Raw genomic sequence first — 27,107 nt, forward strand, 5'->3', positions numbered from 1 at the left:
TGTGTAAGAAAGAAATATCCTGCCGTGAAAAATGATTAGTTCCAAAACACAGACGTGACCATTATTTCACTTCGGGGGAATTGCAATTACCGTTAACAATTAGTTACTCGACTCTGGACGTTTTACATATTTCTATTAATGTAATGTTTTTTAAAAATTCCAATAATAAACATAAAATTGCGTAAATCGTCGGGCGTTATGCTGCGCCCTGCCATTTCAAAGTCGTTGCCCAACCAGCGAACACTACTCTTCAGTTATCGAGTTGATGTCATCCTGTAAGATGGAGAGGAAGCAAGCTACGTAATTTATCTAAGTTACGCATCCAACAGTAACAAGCGCAATGAGATTGAGACAGCTTCCGTTTACCGGTTCCAGATCAAGCGCAAAAGCAACAGTCGTATCTTATTGAAGAATAAGACTTTTGACGTGCGTGACCCAGACCTCTTGACAGGCGGACGTCGTTGTGTCTCCTGTCTATTGAAGGGATAATACTTAATTTTACGTAAGATATTTTTTACGCTGTGCTTCAACTGCAGTCTTCGTTCTGCGCTAGACTTTCCCCGTATATTTATTTCCTGAATAAACACGGCCTCCGCAACAATACGCATTCATGCTGGTTAGAGTTTCCGTCATGAGAACTGCAGCCGCTGGCTTCCCGTCTCTGTTGTAGAATAAAAACGAAGAGGAAAAAAAGACTGGTGGTGCTAGCCAGTTATTTTGTTGTCCTTTCCCCCCTCAGTTGGAATTGTATCGGGATAGTTTTATACGTCCGTTTTCTATCTGTCATATGAATATATAAATTAAGCAAAACATATTTTTGACCTTTTTGAAGGCCCTTTATCGGGGAAAAGGATGTCGAAGCGGTTGCGGAACAGCGAGGTTTGCGCTGATTGTAGCGTTCCAGGTAAGTGAAAAGATAGCTAGCCCAAGCTAGCAGTTTTGTTCGCTATCATGGCTAGCTAGACATAAACACGTTAAAGTATGCTAAAAGACTTGCCAATCATCCACCATTCTGTACAGTTACACAGAAATACTGACTAATTTGCTAGTCTGCTATTAATTTGACTTGCCACCGCAACTAAAAGTGTTTTCTGCTGAAATGCCCGGCTGCGTGAATATTTCGTTCGCTTAATAGTCTTTTCAACACATGGCAACATATTTAGCAGGCTAACAATGTAAATGTTTTCTAGTTTACAGTTTTAACTGGTTTTATGAGCTAACCAACTACGAAAATTGTTTTGTGGAGAGATTTTTATTTGTAAAATGTTTTTTATATGCAATGTGGGGCTAAATAGCTGGCTAGTGGTCGATGGCTATCCAGTCATTTGGCCAAGTGATTTGCTATGCCAAAGCTACGTTCATTTTAGCCTGCTAGTTATAGTTAGCTGGCTACAGCTAGTTAGCGATTTCTTAGCCAGCGACCGTAACAACGGCAATACCGAGGCACATTAAGCTATATAAATGACCAGCTGGTTACATATTACAGAATGCTTGTGTTCTGCTTGCTTCACTATCTGGCTATGTTTTGTGTTCACTTCTGATTTATGGTAGCTATCAAATTGGCTACCACGGGCTCAAGTTTATGCATGGTGATGTCATGATGCAGGACGCCCAATGCAGTAGTTTGTAATTTTACAGCATGTATCTTACCTTAAGTGAGCTGTGCTAAAACGTGATGGTTGCTAGGTATCTGAATTGTACCAACTAGCTTGAGCAGTATTTGGAGGGGCACACTCGTGTTACGAGTACAGTATTCTTGGTATGCCTGGATCTAAAAGAATTAATAACAGATGGGTTGTAGCTGGCTAACTAAATGACAGGGGGTAGGGTTGGGTCCCGGAGTCTTATAGTGCGTTTAAGTCTTGTGTAGTCGGAATGTGCTTAAAAGTCATCGTCACCCGAGGAAAACCCTTGCCCCGGGCTAGGCAAATGTCACACATCTAGGGAGTGGTAGGCTTAAGTTGAAGTGTCTGGATTGTTGAGCCTATTACGCACGAGACTCCCCGCTGTCCACTGTCTTGGCCGACGGGACAGGAGCAGTGTCTGAACGCTGCGACTGCTCAGTGATGTGTACTGTCTCTGTTTGCACACCTGCACAGTGGAATTATATGTGTGGTGTGTAAAGTTAGTGCCCCGGGGGATGGGGGGGGGGGGGGCAGGATTGTGTGACTGGGGCTGTGCACATGGTTTGTGATTGATGGTGTGTACAGTCCAGAATTTGACTGCTGCTCAAGATGTACCTTGCCTGACCCCTGTAATTACTTTATGACAGACCTGGGACGGTGCAGAACCAAACTCAAGAGTATGAGGAATGCCTGCATGGGCAAGGTCCTCTTTCTAGGACCTGGAGTTTTGTCACAAAATAATATCCCAACTGACACCAATGGTATTCACTGTGCTGCTTTGCTTGTGTTTATGAAGTTCCAAATGTTGCTTGGAATTTTTGGCTGGACCGCAACAGCGGGGCCAGCCCTACAAACGTGAATGTCTGCGACTAAGTTACTGAGTGAGTGATGAAGTTACACCATTGGTCGGCCGAGCTATGAAGTTACACCATTGGTCGGCCGGAGAGGTCCAGCCATATACTAGGTTTTGACCTGGTCTTGTTTTTACACAAAGCAAGGGGGTGGGCTGTGCATTATCTGGCAGACAAGAAGTAATTTATCTCTCTTCACATTGCAGAATGGGGCTGTCCCATTGCCAAATTCCACTTTCTGATCTGTTTGGCTGAGAGTAGTTGTGCACCTTTTTACTTGGGTCTAAACTATTCTTAAGTGTTGAATGTTTTTTTTTTTTTTTTTTAATCCTCAAATAATTTGAGATCTGCAGTGTTGCTGATGTCACTGCTCATTGCTTTTGCACGTGCTGGACGACTGGCTCCAGTCCTGCATGCTGTGTGGCCATCTGGTTACAGGAACGGTGCTGATTGTTGTCCTGAAAGCCAGGAAAAATAACAGGATGCCCAGAGAATGAGCGGGGTTGTGCTGTTGTGTTGCACTTTTTTTTATTTATTAATATGGTGTAACGCTGTTGGCCTACGTGATCAAAATCGGAGACGTTCCCTGTTCAGGGCTTGCCTTACACTCCGTGTGCAGTTTTAGTGACGGTAAAGGAATGCCGACCGTGACGTGCAGCGTATCTTGTTGGGCTTTGCCAGAGTTTTCGTCATGCACGCGCAGGCCCCAGAGGCTGCATCTTAGCTTCGCCGAGCCCCCACCGTTAGCCCTCCCGCTTATGCTCTGTACGAACACGCTCGCAGAAACGCGGTAAAAAAAGGGGACCGTTCAGGAATGTAAGGAGGAAAGATCGCTTTCGTTCAGCTGGCGCTGCCGGTTTCGGAGTTTGCCGCGGGTGATTAGCGCGCCGTTAGAGTAACGGCCTGGCTCTGTCTTCGCTGTCGCTATCGCTGTTACTGCGTGACGCGTCTTGATTGGTGTGCAACGGTGTAGAGAGTGAGGACAGTGCGCGGTGAATGGGTGTGGGCTGTTGGCAGGTTTGTTACGGTTCTACGTAGCGATTCTGTTAGAGTAGCGTGCAGGCAGCCCGAGCGGAGCGCGCGGTGGCACTGAGACAGGATGGGTTTATTTTAGCGGCTCTCGCTCTAGTGTCGCGGGCAGGCAGGAAGGAAGACAGACAGATCTGCGCGCCAGGTGGCAAGTCCCCCACCGCAGCTGTGCAGAAACATGCGAATGCAGGGCGGCGTGCGGGCCTGTCTCCACACTGCCTGCCTCTTGGGGGTCAGTCAGCCAATCTGTCAATCAGTCATTCACTCGCACTTTATTTATGGACCATTTTTTATCCATCACACGGAGTTCAATGTGTAGCAATGACAAAACGCAACAGAAGAGCACCTGCAAGCGACGCAGAGCTGCTTAGATTGCAGTTGACAGTGTTGGATGCAGTACTGCGGATCTTTCAGAAAATGAGCAGGTGGTGTGATCTCCCAGGCCCCTGACTGCCACAAAGCTCACAACCCCATGATGTGTATTCTCTGGTCTGTATGGAGGGGTAGTAAATGGCTGCGATGCCTTTGTGGAGAGACCTGCGTCGTGTTGTTGTTGACGGAGAGCAGTGGAGCTACGCTTGATGGCCAGACCCTCTCTAAGGGGTGTGCGTCTGGTTACAGTGGCGGGTGATTTTTGCGGCTGGTCGGTGCGTGAGGACGGTTGGCTGTCCCTTCTCACTGGAAATGAGGAACTGACGGCCCCAAAGTCACCCAGAATCTGGCGAATGTGCGCACGCTGTGACCTAAAAATAAAGGCGTCTCGGGGAAGCTGGGCCCTTTGTTTAATTTTAATTTTAATTTGCCTAAGGGGGCGTCTTAAAACTCCGACACAGATCACCAAAACGTTAACCATAACCCCCCCCCCCCCCCTCTCTGTGAGCTGCTGCTTGTGTCATGTTGGCCACAGGCAACGCACGCTCGTGGAAGTCGGCGGGAGCAGCTGAGCTATGAGGCTCTTTGAGGGATATTAAGCGGCGCGTGAATATCGCGGTTTTATGTTTCTGTACGTGTTGGACACGCGCTGACGGATGATAGCGAACAGTTTCTTCGCGTTTTTTTCGACAGCTCCGCCCCCCGCGCTTTTCCCTGGCGCTCTCAAATTGCCCCGTGCGTGTTGGAACCCACGGTGCCTTCTGGCTCCCGAAGACCCTTCGGCCATCTGCGCCGTGATTTGTGTGAGTGAACGTGTCCCGTCCAAGGCAAACGGGCCCCCTCCCCCCCATTATCCTACACCCTCTTCCCACAGAAAGAGACACGGGTTTCAGAATCTGCTGTACTGCAGGTATGCGGTAATTAAGAACCGAACTTCCAGTTTTTCCCGCCTTTTATCTCTCCGTCGCGGTATCTTCGTCTCTCCTGTGGAAGGCGCTTTGCGCTTTGCCTCGTCTTCGAGCCACGCCTCGGAGCAAAAGAGGAAGTCGCTGGGCTGGACGACACGGGGTTCAGAAGCAGCCCTTTCACGCTGTCCATATATGGCGATGTGTGGTTCCACTTCCTCTTTGCACTCTGTACCGCTGAAGCTCGCAGGTTTAGAAATAGAAGGCCTTGGAGCGTTTGGCAGTGTTTCGCGGTTTTAGTTTTTTGCGCCTTGAAGCGCATGCATGTTTTGTTAAAAGGTACATTCTGGGTAATTTTAAAAACGGGGGTTGAAAAGCACTATTCATTTCTAAGCATTCACTTAAAACAATCTTTTTTGTTGTGCACAGATTACATTAGCCTGTGACAATTGGGCCTGACGCAAAAAAAAAAAAAAAAAAAAAATAGTGAGTTTGACTGGAGATGTAGATTAAGTATGTGAGGCATGCTGGGAAAAGGAGTTCCTTCTGGAGCGTGTTAGAAAGAGCCGTGCGGTTGGCCTACATTTGAAGCCGAGCGGCCTGCCAAAGCCAGCCAGCCGGCCTCTGAATAATGGATGGGGGGAAACTGAGCGCCCTCGATCGCGCGGAAGGTTCCGGAAGCCGCTACGACAGCGCGAGAAAAAAAAAAACAAAAACAACTCGGAAAGTCTCGGTGCCGTTCTCCTCAAGTTCAGAGCTGTGTTTGAAGATGGCGGTCAGTTAGACGTGGGCTGGTGCGAAGGTGATGTTTGTTGTGGTGGTTCTGTGGAAACGGCGGCCCCCAACGCAGCCGCCAAAACCGTAGTATTCCTGTGACGGGTTAGCCATTGAGGCTCGCGGCTAGGGGACCAAGTTCAGGTGTCAGTCCACAAACACCCGTGAGTTTTCACCATGGCGGGACAGAAAGCGCTCGCGGGACGTTAGCAGAAATGAAAGACTGGGGGTGGGCAGTCTCTTAGCAGGGGCCAAGCCCATTTGGGGACAGCGGGGGTGCTGTAACAGTATCTACTGTAACACAATGTGCCTTTTAAAGCAGGCGAAACCGAGCCTTCGGAGAGGAGGCCCCCTTTTAGTTATTTGTAGAGGGAAAGTCGGGGGGGGGGGTCGGGCTGATCGTGTTTTTCTTTCTGCGAGGCCGTGGGTTGTAGCGCCAGCGCTGCCTAATCTCAGACAGATGCTCTCCGATCTGACTCGCATCCCAGAATCCCCCCCTTTCACAGGAAGGAAGTGCGCTCTCGCGCCACGTTCCATTTCGCCAGCGTTCTTTCACATGAAGCCCTGTCTTCTGCTGCTGGGTTGATCTGTTGGGGTCTCCTGCTCGGTCCTGCTGCTCGGTTCTGCTGCTCTGTTCTGCTGCTCGGTTCTGCTGCTCGGTTCTGCTGCTCGGTTCTGCTGCTCGGTCCTGCTGCTCTGTTCTGCTGCTCGGTTCTGCTGCTCTGGTCTGCTGCTCGGTCCTGCTGCTCTGTTCTGCTGCTCTGTTCTGCTGCTCGGTTCTGCTGCTCGGTTCTGCTGCTCGGTTCTGCTGCTCTGTTCTGCTGCTCTGTTCTGCTGCTCGGTTCCACTGTTCAGTTCCGATGCTTGGTTCTGCTGTTCCGCTGCCTGGTTCTGTGTCTTCTGTGTCCCTGTGACTGGGCCTCAGCTGAAGAGTAAGGAAGGAGAAGGACGGCTCCTGCAGGATCGAGCGCGTGCGGCGGCTCATTGATTCTCTGCCCTTGAGAAGCTCTAGGACGCTAGCACCTCGGGCTCTGATTGCACTGCTGTGCGTTAGCGCCTCGGGCTCTGACCGCGCTGCTGTGCGTTAGCGCCTCGGGCTCTGACAGCGCTGTGCGTTAGCGCCTCGGGCTCTGACCGCGCTGCTGTGCGTTAGCGCCTCGGGCTCTGACCACGCTGTGCGTTAGCGCCTCGGGCTCTGACAGCGCTGTGCGTTAGCGCCTCGGGCTCTGACCCGCTGTGCGTTAGCGCCTCGGGCTCTGACCGCGCTGCTGTGCGTCTAGAGCCTCGGGCTCTGACCGCTGCGTGCGTTCGCCTCGGGCTCTGACGCGCTGCTGTGCGTTAGCGCCTCGGGCTCGACGCTGTGCGTTAGCGCCTGGCTCTGACCCGCTGCTTGCTTTAGCGCCTCGGGCTCTGATCGCTGCTGTGCGTTAGCGCCTCGGCTCTGACGCGCTGCTGTGCGTTAAGCGCCTCTGGCTCTGACGCGCTGTGCGTTAGCGCCTCGGGCTCTGACCGCGCTGCTGTGCGTTAGCGCCTCGGGCTCTGACCGCGCTGCTGTGCGTTAGCGCCTCGGGCTCTGACCGCGCTGCTGTGCGTTAGCGCCTCGGGCTCTGACCGCGCTGCTGTGCGTTAGCGCCTCGGGCTCTGACCGCTCCGCTGTGCCTCTGTCCCTGCAGAGCCTCGCTGGGCCTCGGTGAACAGGGGCGTGCTCGTCTGTGACGAGTGCTGCAGCGTCCACCGCAGCCTCGGGCGCCACAGCTCCCAGGTGCGCCACCTGACCCACACGCCCTGGCCTCCCACCCAGCTGCAGGTACGCCTCCCTCACCCACCCCTGTACACACACACACACACACTTATACACACACTCTCCTTTCTGCCAGAGTGCTGGGCGAATCCTTTCATATCAATACTGTATTACAGCACACTGCTGAAGAGTAGGTTTTTTGGAATGTTTTTTTTTTTCTTCAGAATTCTAAGTCAGTGTTCTAGAACTCCTTCGCCTTCAGTTAACCAGTAGTGATTGTGACATCAGCATTAGAACGCTCAGTTAAGAACACTCTCACCACATATTTGTGATGTCACAGCTGAAAGGGTTAAGCAGGCTGCTGCTGGGGCAGCCATTCACAGTGCAGTCCTTGTGTCGCTCAGAGATAAGGCTGTCGCTGTGCCTGCGGTTCGGAGAATCAGAGCGTCCGCGGTCTGGGATTAGCGCTCGCCGTCGAGGCGGGGCTTCCGGGCGCGGAGTCATCCGATCCGTGTAGGGCGACGCGCCCCGGCGCTCCGCTCGAACAGCGCTGTGGATCAGCGTGTCCCCAAATAGCAGAGCTTCATTACGAATGGCAGGCTTTTTATTGAGAGCTGGCCATTTTTCAGGAGCCTACAAAGGAATGGCCTTTATACAAGAAAAGCCCAGGCTGAAAATCATTCAGGAAGGGACCTTTATATGAATGAGATCTCATGCAGACCTGCTGGTAGAGTGTGTTTTGTGTACTGGGTTGCATCAGGGCGTTCTGTGCTCTGGTCTGCGTCATTCGGACCCTCGGGTTCGCGTCCGTGACGGTCGGCTTTGTCTCCCTCAGATGGTGCAGACGCTGTACAACAACGGCGCCAACGCCATATGGGAGCACTCCCTGCTGGACCCCGCCTCCATCATGAGCGGCAAGAGGAAGGCCAACCCGCAGGACAAAGTGCAGTGAGTGTCCCCCGTCCCCCCCCCAAAACCCCCACCCACCCCACGGCGGGACGGGCGTTTGGGGCAGACAGGATGAGTCTTTTTTGGGTCCTGTCTGACCGATGCACCTCCCCCCCCCGCCCCCCTCTGTGTCCCCCTCAGCCCAAACAAGACGGAGTTCATCAAGGCCAAATATCAGATGCTGGCCTTCGTCCACCGGATGCCCTGCCGGGACGACGACAGCCTGACGGCGAAGGACCTGAGCAAGGTGAGAGAGCTCCCAGAATGCCCTCTGCTCTGGTCTAGTGGCGGCGTCTCTAGCGTCCCTCGTCCCGCGGTGCTGCTCGTATCTGTATGGCCGGGTTTCTGAGTGTGGGTTAGATTGCACCTGAGGCGGGCGCGAGGGGGAGAGCGTCTAAACTTAAACGTTTATAAAAATATCGTATGTTAATTTGTGCCAAACCGCAGCAGCTTGGCTGTGGGACTGCTTTGTTTAGACTTCACAGCTGGTTTGACTGAGCCTCCTGAAATGCACTCTGTGATCAGTCATCGTCTGAAGTGTGTACTAATCAGCATTTACTCATTTTGTTTTCTTTCATTGTTTCTTTTAGTATTTTAGTTTTCTTAGGTTTTTGATTGTAATTGATTGTATCGTTTTTTTTTTAGTTTTTTTCGGAAGGTTTCAAGGCGTTGAACACAAGCCATTTTGGGTTTTTTTTTTTTTTTTTTTTTTTTTTTTACAACCACTTTGCATATAAATTTTTTTCTCATTTGTTTTGTTCAGCCTTTTGTGTACGTGTTTTTGCACACAAACGAAAAAGTAGAACTGAGCTGTTTCCATTTCGCTCTCCCCCCCCCCCAGCAACTCCACTCGAGCGTGCGGACGGGTAATCTAGAGACGTGTCTGAGGTTACTGTCCCTGGGGGCCCAGGCCAACTTCTTCCACCCGGTAAGACCCTGAAACGCCCCCCCCCCCCCGTCCCCGTCACACCCCGCAATCGCACCCGTCCCATCTGAGGGTGTCCCGGCTCAGACTGTGTGCTTCTATCTCTCCCTCGCCCCTCGACCTGTCCCGTCCCAGGAGAAGGGGAACTCCCCCCTGCATGTGGCCGCCAAGGCGGGCCAGGTGTCCCAGGCGGAGCTGCTCACCGTGTACGGGGCTGACCCGGGGGCCCCCGACTCCAGCGGCAAGACCCCCATCGACTATGCAAGGTACGGCCCCGGCCTGCCTCGCACCGGACGTCCCGCAGAGTCGCCCCCCACCCCGTACCAAACGGCCCGGAGAGCTGCGCCCGTTTTTCTGAATTGGGTTCCAGCTGCTCGGGAGGCTCCTGTGCATGAGGACCTTCAGTCTTTGTCCTGGAGAGACGCAGGGTCTCCTGGTCTTAATGTCAGCAACCGATTCAGATGCAAAAAAAATAACCAAGAGACTGCTTTAATTCATCTGTAAAGTGCTGACTAACAACAAAAACGAGTGAGGCGTCGGGAGGAAGTGCTCTGTCTAATTCGTAAGCCTGTCCCTCGTTGCCCCCCCCCCCCCCCCCCCCCCCCCCCCCCTCGTCTCTTCCAGGCAAGCCGGGCACCCCGACCTCGCCGACAGACTGGTGGAGATTCAGTACGAGCTCACCGACAGGCTAGCGTTCTACCTGTGCGGGAGGAAGCCAGGTGAGGGGGGGTGGGGTGGGGGGGGGGGCACGCACGGGTGACGCTGGCCTGTCCAAGCGCGTCTGAGCTGTGGCTCTGGTTGTAACGGACCTCCTCTGTCCTCCCTCCCTCCCTCTCTCCCTCCCTTTCAGATCATAAAAGCGGACAACACTTCATAATCCCCCAGATGGCCGACAGGTAAGGTGTGCTCTTATAAGTTTAGCGGCTTCGCGGTTTGGGGTGCGGTTTAGGGTGCGGTTTAGGGTGCGGTTCAGGGTGCGGTTCAGGGTGCGGTTTATGGCCTGTCCCGCGGAACATCAAACGCAAGGTGGGAAGGGTGGCCGCAGGGGGTGTAGTACTGCTCCTCCCATTTAAAAAAACAAAAAAAACCAGGCCGGGTTCAGAGCAGCGGGTGATTGGACGTTCCCCGTGTTCTGAGGAGGCCGCCACATTCTTTCTCGCCGGGCCGAACGCCTGGCTCGGGCAGGAGGAGACAGACGGCCCAGTTTCCCCCTTACCTGTCTGGACGCGTTTCTGGGTCAGCGGACATACCTGCCTTTACCCCCCCCCCGCCCCCCCCCCCCCCCGGGAAGCATTCCCTTCTAATCTCGCACATGCTCAGGTCAAAGGACGCGCTCTTCACACACTGTGACCGCCCTAATCTGCGCCGTTTATTTTTGGGCTCGCTGTAAATCCTGCTTTCATATCTTATCCTCTTTAATCCCTGACATCTCTCTTGTTTTTTGTCGCACCCCTTTTAACGGATAAGGAACATGTAAGTATGCCCTGAAGTATAGGCTTAAGATGTCTCTTCCTGTTTTTGTTTTAGAAGTGAAACGTTTTTCTTTTTTTTAATTTCTTTTTTTTTTTTTTTTACTTCTAGCAGTCTGGATTTATCAGAACTGGCCAAAGCAGCGAAGAAAAAGCTCCAATCTGTAAGTATTTTGTCGAAGGCCATTTTCAAGACCATAATGCCGTGCGGTCGGATAACCCGTGCAAGGCGAGATAAGCCAGCGATCCTTTAGAGGGAAAGGGTTTATGGATTATAAGACGGCCAATAAGGGGATTTCAACAGAGGAAACAAATTACCAGCTGCAAACTTCTAATAGTCTGCAGAATAAAAAAGTCAAGGTCTAATTCTCTCAAAAGTGAAAAACGAGTGGTGTGGAAACCTCATTATATCAACGCGCTCACACAATGAAATGAATCACAGCAGTTTTTTCTGAAGGGAAATACATTTTGAACTAATAAAGAAACTTCTGGATGGAAAATTTGAAAAGTTCTAGCCTGAGAAAGTGAAAGCCCGTTCCTTGTGTGAAATGCCTACTTTTGCTCTGCGGGTAAAGCCACTGACCACACACACACACATTCACACACACACACACAGCACAGGGTGCTGTCAACTTTCACATTCTCGAATCGTTTTCATTTCAGCTCAGCAACCACCTGTTTGAAGAGCTGGCGATGGACGTGTACGACGAGGTGGACAGACGGGAGACCGACGCTGGTGGGTCCAAACGGGACGCCTTGACCCCGGGGGGGGGGGGGGGGGGCGTAAAAGCGGCGAAGGCCTACGGCAGGGATCAGCAACTCGCGGTCCTCGAGGGCCGAGCACTGCTGGTTTTCCGCCCTCCCTTTGCCTGGGAGTCGGGTGTGAAGGCAGTCCGGCCAATCAGCAGCGCTAATTACCCGGGAGAAAAGAAAAACCAGGGCTGGATCTGGAATCGAGGGCCGGAGGTTGATTCCTGTTTCCGAAGGGAGCCGCAGGACTGTAAAAGCATTAAATGGCACAGTGGAGTCATTCATGCGGCGTCTAATTGGCTGGAGCCGACTGCCACGGGGAGCGACATGAAAGGAGAAGCAAAAATCGATACTTATTATGTTCCGGCTCAAAAGAAGGCTTGTTTTGCCAGTCCTGCTCGCTGCGTCATGTTGGGTTTGAATTATCTCCCTTCAGTTCAGTTCAGTCTTGACCTTTGACCTCCCCCCCCCCAAAAGGGAAATTTTCATGCAGCATTAAAATAGGACAAACCCGCAGGACGTAGGCTTTAAAAACGGAAAACATTGCAAGGACAGCGAAGAGATTAAATGTTAGATGTGTATATATAGTGTGTATATAGGAGTAAAATTAGTCTGTCTGTAGAGTGAGTCTGTGTCTGTTCTATTATTTGCAGTATGGCTAGCGACTCAGAACCACAGCACGCTGGTGACAGAAACGACAGTCGTGCCTTTCCTCCCTGTGAACCCTGAATATTCATCGACAAGAAACCAGGCGAGTATTTTAACCCCTCTAATGTGTGAGGTCACAAATGGGAGATTAGAATGTTCTTGGCTGAACATTCCGATGCTGATGTCACAATCACCACTGGTAATAATTGAACGCAGTTGAGTTCTAGAACACTGACTTTTGATTTTGAGAAAACATTCTAAAAAAAGAAAGAAAAAAAAAAACCCTGCACTTCAAAGGGTGTTAAATCAGCCAATGAGGAACGTGTTTTATCTCACATGTACTGCAGCAATACAGGAAATGTCTTATGAGTATGCAAAGAATGCTTGATAAAGAATATCAAGTTCGAGTGGTATCAAATTTAGATTGGAAATGTTTTGGTTGTTTTCTGATAGAAAGAAAATATTATTTAGATTGTATCCATAGTGAATCAACTTTATTGGTCTAATCCTATTTCTTATTCTGTTTCTTTTTTTTCCAGGGACGGCAGAAGCTTGCGCGGTTCAATGCACACGAGTTTGCCACGCTCGTCATCGATATTTTGAGCGACGCGAAGCGTCGGCAGCATGGAAACTCTGTCGCGAGCCCGAAAGGTACTGGCACCGCCCGCCGAGCTGTGTTCCTTCATTCCCGCGAAACCGAAAAAGCTCGGGTGTGTTGACCAGGACTTACCCGGGCTGCCTGCCTTTCTAGAAAACGTGGAGCTAATCCTGAAGGGCATCAGCAGTCGCCATGGAAGCGAAGGACAGGAGGTCGACCAGCCCGACTACGACAGCGTGGCGTCGGACGAGGACACTGATCAAGAGCCGCCTTCTGGCAAAGGGGACCGGACCAAGGTAACGTCCCAATGGACCCTTCTGAAGACTTACAGTTATGCAGACTGGAAAGTCTTTTAAAAAAAAGTCTTTTTTTCCCTCCCCTCCCCAAAATTCTAAGTCGGTGTTCTAGAACTCCATTGTTTTCAATTACCAGTAGTTCATTTAAGAATATTTCCAGCACTCCAGCTGGGAGTCGAACCCGCAACCTTTGCGTCGCAAGCTCAGGTCCCGAACCATCGCGCTCCTCAGTTCCCTGAAGTAAAAAACCTCCGTTCTCCCCCCACCACCACCCCCCCCACCCCCCGACCCCGGTGTCCTCCGCAGAGCGTGGACTCGGACCAGTCGGACGGACCAATCACGGCGCAGGAGTTCCTGGAGGTGAAGAACGCCCTGAGCGCCTCGGAGGCCAAGATCCAGCAGCTGATGAAGGTCAACAGCAACCTGAGCGACGAGCTGCGGTTCATGCAGAAAAAGGTACCGCCGGAACCCCGCCCCCGGGACACTAACACAGACACCTAACCCCCGGGGGGCCAATCACACGCCGAGGGGGGGGGCCCGCCTCTGACCCCGCCCCCCCCCCCTCCGTCTGGACAGCCACACACTGGGGAGTTAACAGACAGAACTGTGTTCCGGGTTAGCGCCCCCGCTCCACTCATTCTGTATGTCAGACAAAGTTGTGCAATGCATTGTGGGCAAGAACCGATAGAAAGAGTCCTTGGATTTAAAAAAAAAAAAAAAAAAAAGAAATTCACTGTTTAAAAAAAAGAATGCAACATTAACCCTTTTTTTTTCTTTAGAGGTTTGTTTCTAGAACAAGTGCTTCTTTCAAGTTTTGTTTCAACTGTTTTTTTTGTTTTTTTTTTTGTTTGTTTTACAGTAACATCACTACAAATACTGCTGTAGTATAATATAACCGTTTGGGTGGGATAGACTTGGCCCAGCAAGCTCGAGTAGCTGTTACACATTGATGCCAGAACCAGCAGTGTTTGCAGAAAGAGACTGTTACATCATCGCTTTGCCTTCACAACGCAAAGTGTTAGTCACAAAGTGAATGTTCAACATGTTTTTCTTATTTTATTATTATTATTTTTTTATTGTTGTTTTTAATTTCGGAGGTTTGAGTTCTGGGAATAGGCATCAGTGGATGCCGAACCATCTTAGTAGTGTTGTACCTCATATTACATGCCCCGTTAACTTGAATACATTTCTTGGTACAGAACTCCCTTGTTGGAGTGAGGAGTGTGTGACAGTGAATTATTTGGGACTTTCCAAAGTGGGCACGTGTGCGTCAGTGCTATCTGAGAAAGGGAAGTCCAAGCTTCTGATTTATGACAAGCTCTCAGGTTTAATAAGAAACAAAAAGTAAAAGCTTTTGGTGTGTAACGGGAGGCTCCAGAGACGTTGAAAAATTAATGAGTTCTAAACGCGCGCGTGCACGCCTGCACGGACCGTTAACCGGGCGGCTCGGAACCCAAGCGAAGAGCGGAAATCGGATCCGCCATTTTGTTTAGTCCTCGCTGAAACCGGAGCTGGTATTGAATCTGTGTTGTGGCCACTGGACGGCTCTTCACAGCAGTGCATTTTGGGTATTCGCCTGCGCGAGCGCGTCGGTTAGAGTTACGCGTATTTGCTGCGAACGTTAATTTAGTATAACTTCGGTATTTCTGCGCAGTGGGAAGAAGTTAATGTCCGTACGACCGGAGAGAGTACTGCTGTGTTCTCCTGCGGATCACGTTACAGGCACAAACAAATCTTTTTAGACTGCGCCTGGAACAATGGCAGTTTGTGACTTAAATGGCCATATCCCTCTGCTGTGTCGAGTCAGTCTCGCAAAAAAAAAAAAAAGGAAAAGTTCCTCAATCTAGAGGAGAATTTCGGAGAATTGAGCTAGTTGTTACCGAAAAGCCCTGAAATATTCCCCCGCGAGGTCACATGGGCATTCCTCGGCCGTGGAAGCGTCCGTGTCATCTTAGCTGTTGTGGGCTGGCGTTGTGTGTGTCGAACGCTCTGTGTGCCTGGCCGAAAATGCTCCCGTCTGAATTGGCCTGCGAGGAGGTCACCCCCTTGTGAGCGAATCAGAATCCGTCTCCCTTCCAGTTCTGTGTGCAGCCGCGGTCCAATCGGCCGCCTCGTCTCATCCCGTCGATCCGTCGTCGCAGTAATACTTAACCGCTGCTGATGATGGTGATGATTTTCCCAGCTTCCCTCCTGAACGTTCGGTCCTCCTGGGACCGGGTTTCTCTGTCTCGTGAATGCCCTCCTTCCTCTTACTGCCTGCGCCTGGCTTCGCTGGTTCGGTGTCTGTCCCTTGTCCTCCTTGGTAACCTTTGGCTGAATGTGAGGCCTTGCTTGCTTGCACCCTTTGCTTGCTTGCTTGCTTGCTTGCTTGCACCCTTTGCTTGCTTGCTTGCTTGCTTGCACCCTTTGCTTGCTTGCTTGCTTGCTTGACATTTCTCTGTGCTTGAATTCATTTATTTTTAACGCTCAGCATGTGTAACGCTAGAAGAGAGGATGTTGTTTTTTTACACAAAAGTACCAATTAACTTTGTTACATCTTGGACACATCGCTACAGTATAAATCGGGGTGGGGTGAAGGGGGGGTGGGGGTGGGGGGGGCGGGGGAGTGGTAATAAGATTTGATTTCATTGGTTCACCAGTCAAACACCTGCTTTTAGTTTGAAATTGAGCACCACAAAGTTTTGCACAAATCACACATGAAAATTTGCGTTTTTAAAGACCAGGCCAGATCACACCAGGGTAGGGCAGGGCAGGGTAGGACAGGACAGGAGAGGGCAAGACAGAGCAGAGTGGGGCGGGGAAGGAAAGGACAGGGCAGGGCAGGGCAGGGCAGAGAGGGGGGGCACCCGGCTCCCCCCTGCCCCCCGAAAAGCACTCCCTTAGCGTATCTGCTGACCGTCTCTTCCAGCTGCACTCTCTGCAAAGCGAGAACTTCTCTCTGAGGCGTCAGGTCGCGGCCGGTATGTGTCAGGCCCCCGGCGGGGCGGACTACCCCGACCCCTGCGGCCCCGCCCCCCTCAAGCGCCGGCCGTCCGGGCGGGGCAGCCGGCCCATGTCTATGTATGAGACCGGCTCGGGCCTGAAGCCCTATCTCCCCAAGGGAGAGGCCCCGTACCCCGAGGAGGGCATCCCCAGCCTGCAGCCCTTCCCGCCTCATGTAAGTAACACCTGCAAACTAGCCCTTTTTTTTTTTTTGCCATTCTTTTTCTACTTCTCAATTCTCTACGTTTTTTTTTAATTTTTTATTTTCCCGCTTTTTTTTTTTTTTCGTTTTTTTTTTCACCTCTTCCTTTTGCCAGCTGTTTTTTTTTTTTTTTTCTCTCAACCCTGGTGGTTTCCTGTTCCTTTTTGATTGACGCGCGAACAAACCAATGACGAGCGCTCGTTTAGGCGGCCGCGTAGCCCGCCCGCTAGCGTCCTCGCTAGCGCCGCGAGATGTTCGCGGTCAGGCGTCAGCCCCTATGAGGACAATGCCAGGCTTGTCAATCAAACGCGCAGCTTAGTCCCGCCCCCGCCCGCTCGAGGGGGGAAGGGAGAGACGTGAGGGGCGGGGCAGGGCGGGGGGGGGGGGGGCACACCCCCTCTCTCTCCACGTGGGACCGGGGTGCCCCGCGTCTCAACTTTCACAATATTTCCGGCACATTCCGTGATTACCAGTGCTTTGCCTGAGTGCTATTCGGTCGCAGTTGCCTGAAAAAAGGAACAAAAAAAATTAAATCATTTTTAACTCCCAGACGGGGTGAAATACAATGTGAGTGATTCTGGTGTAAACCGAGCGTTTTGAACTTTTCTGAAGTATTGTGAAGGTTTGTACACCCATTTCAAATTAGTATTAAACATTGTTTTTACAAGTATTTCATTGCTTTTGTCCTTTATTTTTGTCATAAGAAATAAGACCACATCTCTGTTTGTGTTCATTTTTTCACTACTGTTGGAGTGAAAAGGAGTGAAATTATTTTCTGATTGTGTTTTAGGAGGTGTTATTGAAACTAGGATTGTCACATTTATGAAGTGTTAGTCTTTCTAAATGAGTGGAAATTAGTGCATCACAGACACTGTATTTGTCACATAAAACTGAATGCAGGTACATCTTGAAATATCGAGAGACTTTGAATGAAGGTATATATATATTTTTTTTTAAAGATAAAATGCATAGAATATATTTAGCCGCCCTGCCATCTTCATACCCACGTTTCCCTGGCATTGTGCATCTCATTCATGTATTGTCTGTGGTGTACTGTGTGTTTTGTTATATTTGTTTGTTTATATTTGTGTTTGTTTTTGTGTTGATTTCCTTCCTCTGTTCCAAACAGTTCTGATGTAGATGGTTGCCCCCGAGCACTAATCCAGGAATGGCCTCAGCTGTTCAGAATGTCCATTAGGGCTAGCCTAGCGATGCCCAGCTCCGTTCCTGGAGATCTACCCTCCTGTAGGTGTTCACTTCAACCCTAATTTGGCACACCTGACTCTACCAATTAGCAGCTGTTCAAGATCCCTGGCTGTTGAATGAGGTGTGGCTTTGTTAGGGTCGGAGTGGAAACCTACAGGCAGCTGATCTCCTGGAGCAGGGCTGGGCATTCCTGGGGATTCCGCTGGTCCATCAGTACTTGGGAGCACCTTCATCTACTTTCCCCATTGGTTTAATTTTTTTTTTTTTTTTTTTGGGGGGTGGGGGGTGGCTGGGTTTCTTTTTTTTTTGTTTTGTTTTAATTTGGTTTGAACCCCTTTCTAGATCGGGAGAGGGGCTTTTGTGACCACCTCTTCATCCCTCCCCTCCTTCCCCACCACCCTGTCCTGGTCACGGGACGAGAGCACGCAAAGGGTTAAGTACCTCCTCCATTCTGGCCTGGTTCCTGGCGGGACGTGACGTCCCCCCGCCCCCCCCCGCCCCCCTGCTGGCGACCTCCTCCTTCGCCCCTCAAACCCTCCCCCCCCCGCTCCCTTTGCATGAGTCACCACTCTGTCACCTCCTGGGCTGCCTCCACCCCTCCGTCTCTGTCCTCGTCTCTCCATACCTTTTCCAGTAACCCCCATTGCTCACCTCTGCCAGAGCTCACTCGTCCCTTCCCAGAATGCAGCGCTTCTCTGTCTGAACCGACGGCTGCGGGCCGCGTCTGTCCTCAGGTGACTCGGAGCGGGTTCGATGATCCAAATTAACGAGCGGCAATTAACGAGACCTGTGATTGTACTCATTTGTACGAGTGTTATATGTGTATGATATGATATTAGATTAGCCACTGGTTTGCTGGAAAAGTTATTGTGCGTATGTGAGGTGGCAGCAAGCAATCCTGTATGTGTTGGAGCACCTTGCCGTTTTGAGAGTTTGATGAACTCGTTGAACTGTCAGCTGGTTTAGACTTTTTGGAGCATCACAATTTTCATCAGGCATCAAAATTTTGTCACATTTTTTTTTCTATTCTGTTTTTAAAAAATAACGATTGCAGTAATGTGAATGCCCTACGGTTTTTAGCACTGTCATTTAATTGTCCATGTTTCTTATTTGACTGTTTTTCCTCCTGTCAGTTGTTTTATTACTTTTCAAACTCAGTGAGTGTGCAGACCCCGTCCCCCCCCCCCCCCGTCCCACCCCCCCACAGCCCGCTGCAGTGCTGGGTTATGCGCTGCGCTAGCCTGAAAGCAACCCAGCCGCAACCCAACGGCTTGACCCAGCATGTTCGCCCGCCACAGTAACACAAACCGCCTCTCTGGTGAACCAGGAGTCTTCCTCTCTGGTGATCCAGGAGTCTTCCTCTCAGGCTATCCAGGAGTCTTCCTCTCTGGTTATCCAGGAGTCTTCCTCTCTGACCCGGGCGAGGGGGGGGGACTAATCCCTGCCCCCTTGCTCACGTATCCTGGACGGACAACCAATAACGTGACCCCACCACCATCACGTTTTCTCTGCTTGTACTGCAGGGTGCTGCGTTGCACCCTGTCCCCAGCACAGCTGAAGGAGGAGTGTGTTTTGTGTTTGTGTGTGTGTGTGTGTGTGTGTGTGTGTTCGCACTCGGGCGAGGAGATACGGGTATGTATGCGTGTGTGCTTCCTGCTTGACGTGCTCCCTGCGAAATGCCACTCCCCGTTTCCCCGCGGGGGAAAGGGGATTTGCATGAATGCGACGGTGCAGAGCGACGCACTGAAATCTGGGGAGGGGGGGGTTTCATTACCCCCATGAATCATACTTGCCACATTGGGCAAACCATGTGACCCCCCCCCCCTTAATCTATTAGGTAATGGCGCAAAAATATGAGTTCGACGCGACATCCGAGGCACGCCCGTCCCTCGGTGCGCTATCGCGCGTGGGCTTCGAGCGGGATTACATCACGGCTTCCACTCGGCCGGCGGCTAATTCGGTCTAGCCGAAGGTCTTCGACTCATTTTTGTACTTTAAAAAAAAAAATTTAAAAAAATGTTTTAACGTAGCTGATGAGCTATCTGTCAGACGTCGGCGGAGTCTGCAGACCGGGGATTTGAGAACGGAGTCGAGTCGAAGTCGTGATGTCGTGCGGGCGGTGAGGGTTAGCCGCCGCGCGGCGCTGGGTTTTAAACTGGACCGCGCCCGTCCTGGCTTCCCTGGGTCCCCCTGCGTGTGCGTGTCTTCTGTCCGCTGCCCCGTGCCGAGGTTCTGCCCTGTGCCACACGCAAGCCTCTGTTATTATCAGGAGTTCAAACTGTGTGGATGGAGGGCGAAGCACTCTGGAGTCTCCATGTTGCTGATTCCGACCTTTGACCTTTGACCTTTGACTTTTGGCCATTCACCATTCTCTGTGATTTTTGTTCCTAAATAACACAACTCGGGTCTGAACCCCAAGTTATTTTCTTTCAGAGAGGGGGGGAAAAAAAACAAACAAACAAAAAAAAAACCCCCCTAAACCATTTTGAACCCCCTGGATAACCCTTTCTCTGACTAACTCTGGCAGTGTAAAATCATAACTGCTTCACCATGACGACACTGAGTTTCACGCCTTGCTTTTGAGGTTTTGTTTGCTTGTTTCATGCAAAGTTACTTGTGTTCTTCTCTTTTCAGTCCTCATCCTTACTTTGGTCATTGCCATGCCACACAGGGCTTAATTAATCATGGGTGTAGCTCAACAGAAAGTTGAAACGGCCTAAATTTAATGCTAACATATATCGTGCACTACAAAATTGGTCCTTATTTTTTTTTTCTTCAATTTTTTGCCAGAAGTATTTCTAGGTTTTTTATTGGAGCAGGATGTTCAGCTGTATTCTATAGATTTTACATTTTTGCTGTATCGGTTAGGGACAGTTCTGTTTGTGTTCAAGTGACATGACTTTGCATAAAAACAGCTAAACATGCCCAAGATCTGCAGCAATTTTTCCTGCGTTCAGTTGTTCTGTGATTTGAAACCTTTCGCCTGAATTCTGGCAGTGCCTATTACTTTCTTTTTCTCCGCGTTTTAGGCATCCAAGCTGGAGAAGCAGAGCAGCATGCCGGACAGCGACTATGACAACACGACCAACGACGCTGAGCTGGACGATTCGGGGTAGGGCTTTAAAAAAATAAATAAAAATAAAACAAAAACCCTGTTCTAGTGTACAACAGGACCTACGTGGGATTCAAACCCAAAACCCCTTTCCTGTCTGTCTTCCACCTGTGCTGTTCAGAGCACTGTCGCTATGATACTGTCCTCAGTGTGAACCCCTTAAATACAAAGCATAATACTTCTGGTAAATGGACTGCATTTATATAAATGGACGACATAGCTCAGGAGGTAAAAGCGGTTGTCTGGCAGTCAGAGGGTTGCCGGTTCGAGCCCCACCCTGGGCGTGTCGAAGTGTCCCTGAGCAAGACACATAACCCCTAACTGCTCTGGTGAATGAGAGGTATCAATTGTAAAGCGCTTTGGATAAAAGCGCTATATAAATGCAGTCCATTTACCATTTTAATACTTCTGTAATGAATTCTCCCGCACTGTCAGGCTCACCTTAATTAATCAGGGCCAGTATGGCAACAAAAAAAAAAAAGTATGAAAATACTATTTCGGTTTACCCTGCAGCTTTCTTGCTTAAGTTAAGAGTACAGGTGGGAAAACCAAAGACGTTCAAAGGCGTTTGATATTTCATGCAGTTTTAGATGAGTTCTAAAGCTGTCTGAATTCCCCTCATGTGTCAGAACGCTGCGTGTTCAGATGTGTCGCTTGATGATTTTAGTTGATGGAGCAGGAATGGAATTCAGATTCAGGACTCTGTGTGTGGGAGTGAGCGGAAATGGTTTATACCGTGTGTGGGAGTGAGCGGGACTGGCTCTCCTGTCCCTGGGTGTGGTGTTTGACGGTCTCCCCCCCCTTCCCCCTCCCGCCCAGCCTGGGACGGAAGAGCAAGCTGAGGACCAGCGGCTGGCAGGGGGAGGGCTCCATCCCGGAGCTGGACGACCTGGAGGTGGAGCCGGACCCCGCCCTGCCCAGCACGGAGGACGTCATCCGGAAGACGGAGCAGATCACCAAGAACATCCAGGAGCTGCTGCGTGCGGCGCAGGAGAACAAGCACGAGAGGTGAGGGGGGGGGTGGGGGGGGCCTGGCCGGGACGGGACGGCGGGGGGACGGGGGGTTACTGGCCGGGACGGGACGGGGGGAGGGTCAGGAGAGACCATGCTCACTCGCCCACACAGGAATCCGGACGCGGCGTCGGAAGCCCATCCACCAATCACAGCGCGTCCCTGCCCAGCGTGCCCGCCTCTCTGCCCCGCCCCGCCCCGCCCACTATCTGCTGAATTTTCGTTCCACCCTGCTGGCCCCCCCCTCCCCCTCTGCTCAGCCCCTCCTATGATTTACACCATCCAGCCTATTCTGTTCTCTTCATGTTTCCATAAACGCGTTGCTAACGTCCTCTCATTTCTCTTTGTTTTCCCTGAGCGTAGCGTTCTGTTCTGTTTGCTTTCTCTCTATTTGTCCCTTCTGAGTTTGAAGTGAGCCTTTTTTCAGTTTTCCGCCTCCCCCTATGATTTCACCTTTTCTGTTTCTCTGTCTCCCTCTTTCCTCCCCTCCTCCTCCTCCTCCACCCCTTCCTCCCCCCCTTCCTCCCTCCTCCTCCTCCTCCTCTACCCCTTCTTCCTCGTCCTCCTCCTCCTCCCTCCTCCTTCCACCCCTTCCTCCCTCCTCCTCCTCCTCCACCCCTCCTACTCCTCCCCTCCTCCTCCTCCCCCTCCCCTCCCCTCCCCTCCTCCTCCCCCTCCCCTCCTCCTCCTCCTCCTCCTCCTCCTCTCTCCGGCCCCCCGCGCGCCCCCGGCTCGGAGCAGGCCCTCAGAGCGGGAGGGGGTGCGTAGGCTCAGGCACAGCCTGGGCTGCTTCAGCACGCTGGTGCCCTGGGCCGAGAAGGGCCCTGCCCTGCAGCCGCCGCCGCCGCCACCGCCACCGCCGCCGGGCCTCCGCCGGCCCGACCCGGCCTCCTGGTACTCCGGCCTGTGTCCCTGCCTCCCAGGCACAGTCTCCTCCTCTTCCTCCTCCTCCTCCTTCTCCTCCTCCTCTCTCGCTCCTTCGCTCTACTGCAGGGGCCTGGGCTGAAAGGCAGTGGGCCTCCTGACAAAAGGGCCTCTGAGACGTGGGGTGGGGGGTGGGGGGTGGGGTTTGGGGGGCGGGGGAGTCTGAGTCATCGGGACCGCTCTTACATGGCATTGGGTGCGGGCGAGAGACTACAACAGGACCCCTTCAGACACTGCGCTGTCCTGTGAGACTGTGTGGGCTCCTTGTCTCGAAAACTAGGATTACATCGGCTCGCTTAGCGCTGAAATGCTACATTTGGGAAAATATTTTGGTATTTGGGGAGCGTAGTTTTATGTATCAACCCTCTGATGAGCAGATTTTTTGGAATGTTTTTTCAAAATTCTAAGTCGGTATTCTAGAACTCTGTCACTTTCAATTACCAGTAGTGATTGTGACATCAGCATCAGAATGTTCAGTTGAGAACATTCTAATTGCATATTTGTGATGTCACAGCTGAAAGGGTTGAGGGAGCACTGGGGCAATTGAAATGTAATCTTGGCCACTGCCTTTCATGTACAGGCTCCAGATTATTTGTCATTGTCTACACACACACACCCCCCCCCCCCCCCGACAGCCCATGTTTATAGTCATTTATCTTCTGTTTCTTCATGCAAACAAATCAGTCCAAACCGTCAAACAGCAAAACAAGTTGTTACAACTGATGGGTTGTAATACCACAGGTATTTTACTGTCAGTATTTAGCTTGTTCTGAACTACCTTAGAATAGCAATCCTTTAGGAGAAATAACAGTTTGTTTCTTAGCAAATCAGTAATTACCTTCGTATTATTTTTAAAAAATGTAATTATGTGTCTGGAATTGAAGTGGTGTAGTGAATATAGGTGTATTTGGCAGTCCACTGATGAAATGTTCTTTTTTAGTGATTCCATTTGAAATTTGCCATAGCTGTAAATTTATTTGGGATTTAGGTCTTCACTTCAGCACACATTTCAGATGGGTTAGATTAGATTTCTAGCGACGGTGGCAGGTTTCAGGGTGAAAGGGTTGCTCGCTAACAGATCACTAATCCCCTAGGTGTTGAGTTTGTGTACAGTACTAAACCCCCCGGGAGTGAGTTCAGGCCGGTTGCCATGTTTCAACTTTTTTCCTCCCTTTTTCCCCCCTCTCCTGCAGCTTTATACCGTGTTCAGAAAGAATACATGTTGCTGTGACGGAAATGGCGGCCTTGTTTCCCAAGGCAAGTACACCTGGGGGGGGGGGATGCTGCGTTCTCATTGGCTGAAACCCGAGGAGTGTTCAGATTCACGCTGTGAGCGCAGAGAGGCTTTCTAATTCAGTTAAAGTTTATTAGCACAGCGCTTTTTAACAGAGAACTGTCGCAAAGACGCTTTACACTGGAGTAGCAAGGCAAGAGACAACTGAGCACACAGAGCAAACGCCAGGCCTGAACCCCCCAAACAGCAGGTACATAAGGTAAAAAAACTCCCAGTGGGGAGAAAAATCTCCCCAATGGGAAGAAATCTCGAGAGGAACACTGCTATAGAGGGGGAGCCCATCCTCCACTATTGAGACGTTAGTTGCACCAGAGGTGCTTGGGGTGTATTTGCATATTCGTTGGAACATAAAGGTATTTTTAGGCAGTGGCGTAAGTAGATTCTGATCAGGTTTTTGCGCATAGCTTTGCATGCGCAGTGAGAACCGCTGATTTGTAGAAGGTTGCGCAGAGGCAACGCGTTCCTGTGCGGTTGTACGGATTAAAGACGCGGTGCTATTGGACGTTTTTCTCATTCCACAAAGCTAGGACAAACTGTACAGAATATCACGGGCATAACCTTTGGACTTTCTGTCTAAAACTACATGTAGGAATGAAAACAAAGGCAAAACATTATACTTTTCAAAGAATACATTTGCTTGAACACATGCATGTATGCACACACACACCTCTGAGATAAAAGCCTAATGTTATGAGTATACACCAACTGCAACCATTTAAGTCCTTTATTGTTGACTGGAAGAGTATTCTTAATTACAGAGACTCACGAAGACGTGCGTCTTCACACAGGAGCGTAGCCTCCCTTGCTTCGTAGCTATAAATCTTGGTCTGAGTTGAAAAGCGGTAATAGTCAAAGCAGCCGTAATCAGCATCTGATTAGAACATCCATGAATGCTTTCTTTGTCAGCTTTCTGAGTGATGTGTCTGTGTTTGTGTGCGTGTTGTGCGTTTTTGTGTGTCTCTGTGTGTTCCTGTGTGTGTGTGTGTGCGTGCATGCGTGATTATAATGCCCGTCTCTCTCTCTCTCCCTTTCCCTCTCTCTCCCCCTCTCTCCCTCCCCCCTCCCTCTCCTCCCCCTCTCTCCCTCTCTCCCCCTCCCTCCTTCCCTGCTCTCTATCTACCCCCTCCCACTCGCTCCTTCTCTCTCCCTCTCCCCTCCCCCTCTCTCTCCTCCCCTCCTCCCTCTCTCTGTCCCTCCCTCCCTCCCTCTCTGTCCCTCCTCCCTCTCTCTCTGTCTCTCTGTCCCTCCTCCCTCTCTCTCCCTCCCCTCTCTCTCCCCCTCCCCTCTCTCTCCTCTCTCTCCCTCCCTCTCCCCCCCCTCTCAGAAGCCGCGGTCGGAGACGGTGCGCGGCTCGCTGCGCTTGCTCACCTCCAGCGCGCACCGGCTGCAGGGGGAGTGTCGGAAGGCGGCCCCCCCGGACAGCAGCCCTGCCCCCGGCCCCGACATGCAGCTGGTCACCCAGCAGGTCATCCAGTGCGCCTACGACATCGCCAAGGCCGCCAAGCAGCTGGTCACCATCACCACCAAAGAGAACAACAACTGACCCGCGCGTGTCCAGCCAGGGAGGGCCCCTCCCCCTGACCCGAACGCCTGACGTTTCCGCTCGGTCACCAGGGTAACCAGCCCTGTGCCCGGAGATCCGCCAGCCTTTTCAGCTCAACCCTAATGTGGCACACCTGACTCAACAAAGATCAGCCCCACAAAGATCTCAAGCTGTTGAGTGAGGTGTGGCTTTGTTAGGGTTGGAGTGAAAACCTTCGGGACCGTAGATCTCCAGGAACAGGGGTTGGTTACCGCTGTGCTAGGTTTAACATATATTTTATTTTGCTTTATTTTATTTTTTTAATATGTAACAATTTGGAGACATTAACAATTTTCGTTGTCTTTTTTTTTTGTTTTCTATTTTCTATCAGTATTATTACTTATTTGCATGTTATTTTTTTATTTAAAAGAAAATAAAAAAAATGTAAAAAGGTATAGCTGAACGCCAGGGTGCGAAGCCCACACTGCAGCAGTGTTACGTGCAGTTCACGCTCACGGAAAACAGAACTGTAAAGGGCATTGGCGTTTGTTTTCGAATGGATACGCTTCCCCCTGCACCCCCCCCCCCCCCCCTCCCCCCCGAGTACACAAAAGGACAGCATGCTTGGCCACTTCGGACAGGACAGCAGGCAGAACAGCCTACAGAGGAAGACGCTTTGAAGACTTTTGAGGGGAATTCTTTTTGGAGTGTCCTTCAAATTCGGATAGTGGGAAGTGGCAGCTCCTTTGGAGACCAGTCATCGTATAATGGGATCCTGCACAGCATCGTTACCAGACCGTGCCCCGTCTTCCCCCCCCCCACCCCCTTAAAGCCATAAGTAGTGTTATATCTCAAGTGCTAATATACCTCATGCTTTTTACAGTATTGTTCATGTCACCCCTGCACAACATTGACAAAACAACAACAAACAAAAAAAAACTAACAAAAAAAAAAACTTGGCCTAAAATTTCCATTTTAGGTTGTTATATGTGAAAAGAGGAAGACTATTTGAGAGCCGTTTTTTCAAAAAAATCTTTCAGTCTCTGCATTTAGTTCCATTTTAAGGGGGTGCTGATGGGAGAGATTTATTCAGATGCACAAAGTTCAATCCTGTGTGTCCAAACACATTTTTATTTTATTTCTTTGCCTTTATTCCTTCCAGTGTCATTGGTCGTGCTTCGACGAACACTGCATCTTCCATTTCAAATGCACTCTCTACTTATGCTTCCTATCATGGATATATCAGAACACAAAAGGCCTCAAGCAGGCGACGTGTGGGAAAAAAAAGAACTACGTATCCCAGAAGCCACCAGCAACCTGTAGTACTTGTATACATGTCTGTGTATTGGTGGTGCTTTCAAGTAGAAAAGCTATCATAGTACTAGATATGGTGCCATATTCTTTGAACTTTCAGTTTTATGCCTAGGATTGTATTTGTGCGGTTAGTCAGTCGCAAATCTGGTTAAAGCTTCTAATGTGTTTTTTTTTTTTTTTTTTTGTGCTGCTAGGTTTTTCTAATTTGTGTGCAACTAATGGGATGGGATCTTAAGATATCCTTTTTTGTTATTCTTCCCTCCGAGGGTCTTCATCTGCACAAGGTTTTAGAGCTCAGTGTTATACTTGAAACTCACGATCAAGGAAACGTCCGTCTGTCCATCAAGTCTCTGATTCTAAATGGGTGTGGTCTTCACGCAGGGATGTCAGTCAAGCCGTTGTCATGGCTGCAGTGGGAAAACTTGCCTTTTGTTTTTTAATAAACTTAATTTATAATTGTAACCTGAACATGTTTGTTTTTGACCTTTAATGTACAAACCTGTTGTAAGATTATTTTATTTGCCTTCATGTGTTTTTTTTTTGCCTGATAATTATACAATAAACCAGGCTTCAAATGAAATATTTTCTACCAACTTGTTTATGACACGT

The 27,107-nt window shown here is 50.4% G+C and overlaps 1 protein-coding gene across 7 annotated transcripts; it reads left to right on the forward strand.

Annotated features, from left to right (window-relative positions):
- Nucleotides 1-327: 327 nt before the first annotated feature.
- Nucleotides 328-27,078, forward strand: git2a (G protein-coupled receptor kinase interacting ArfGAP 2a). 7 transcript variants are annotated; one of them, XM_064353511.1, is made up of 21 exons: nt 329-502; nt 833-904; nt 7,230-7,363; nt 8,133-8,245; nt 8,387-8,492; nt 9,087-9,173; nt 9,306-9,436; nt 9,795-9,889; nt 10,021-10,066; nt 10,752-10,803; nt 11,303-11,375; nt 12,043-12,140; nt 12,577-12,688; nt 12,789-12,931; nt 13,238-13,387; nt 15,840-16,088; nt 17,664-17,753; nt 20,351-20,433; nt 21,253-21,441; nt 23,562-23,625; nt 24,987-27,078. In XM_064353511.1, the coding sequence occupies exons 2-21, from the start codon at nt 853-855 to the stop codon at nt 25,203-25,205; spliced, it is 2,286 nt and encodes a 761-aa protein (XP_064209581.1). In that variant the 5' UTR covers nt 329-502; nt 833-852; the 3' UTR covers nt 25,206-27,078. The 7 variants fall into 7 exon arrangements, with proteins under 7 accessions (XP_064209582.1, XP_064209581.1, XP_064209580.1 ...); XM_064353512.1 differs by having other exon boundaries at nt 328-904; nt 10,755-10,803; XM_064353510.1 differs by having other exon boundaries at nt 329-904.
- Nucleotides 27,079-27,107: the final 29 nt, after the last annotated feature.

This window comes from Anguilla rostrata, chromosome 10, assembly GCF_018555375.3.
Source record: "Anguilla rostrata isolate EN2019 chromosome 10, ASM1855537v3, whole genome shotgun sequence".
In the NCBI taxonomy this organism is placed as follows: Eukaryota; Metazoa; Chordata; class Actinopteri; order Anguilliformes; family Anguillidae; genus Anguilla; species Anguilla rostrata.

Coding starts and splice junctions, on each gene's coding strand:
- git2a (XM_064353510.1), top strand. CDS start 853: ATGTCGAAGCGGTTGCGGAACAGCGAGGTTTGCGCTGATTGTAGCGTT. Junction 8,246..8,386: donor AACCCGCAGGACAAAGTGCA/GTGAGTGTCCCC, acceptor TGTCCCCCTCAG/CCCAAACAAGACGGAGTTCA. Junction 21,442..23,561: donor CAGGAGAACAAGCACGAGAG/GTGAGGGGGGGG, acceptor CCTCTCCTGCAG/CTTTATACCGTGTTCAGAAA.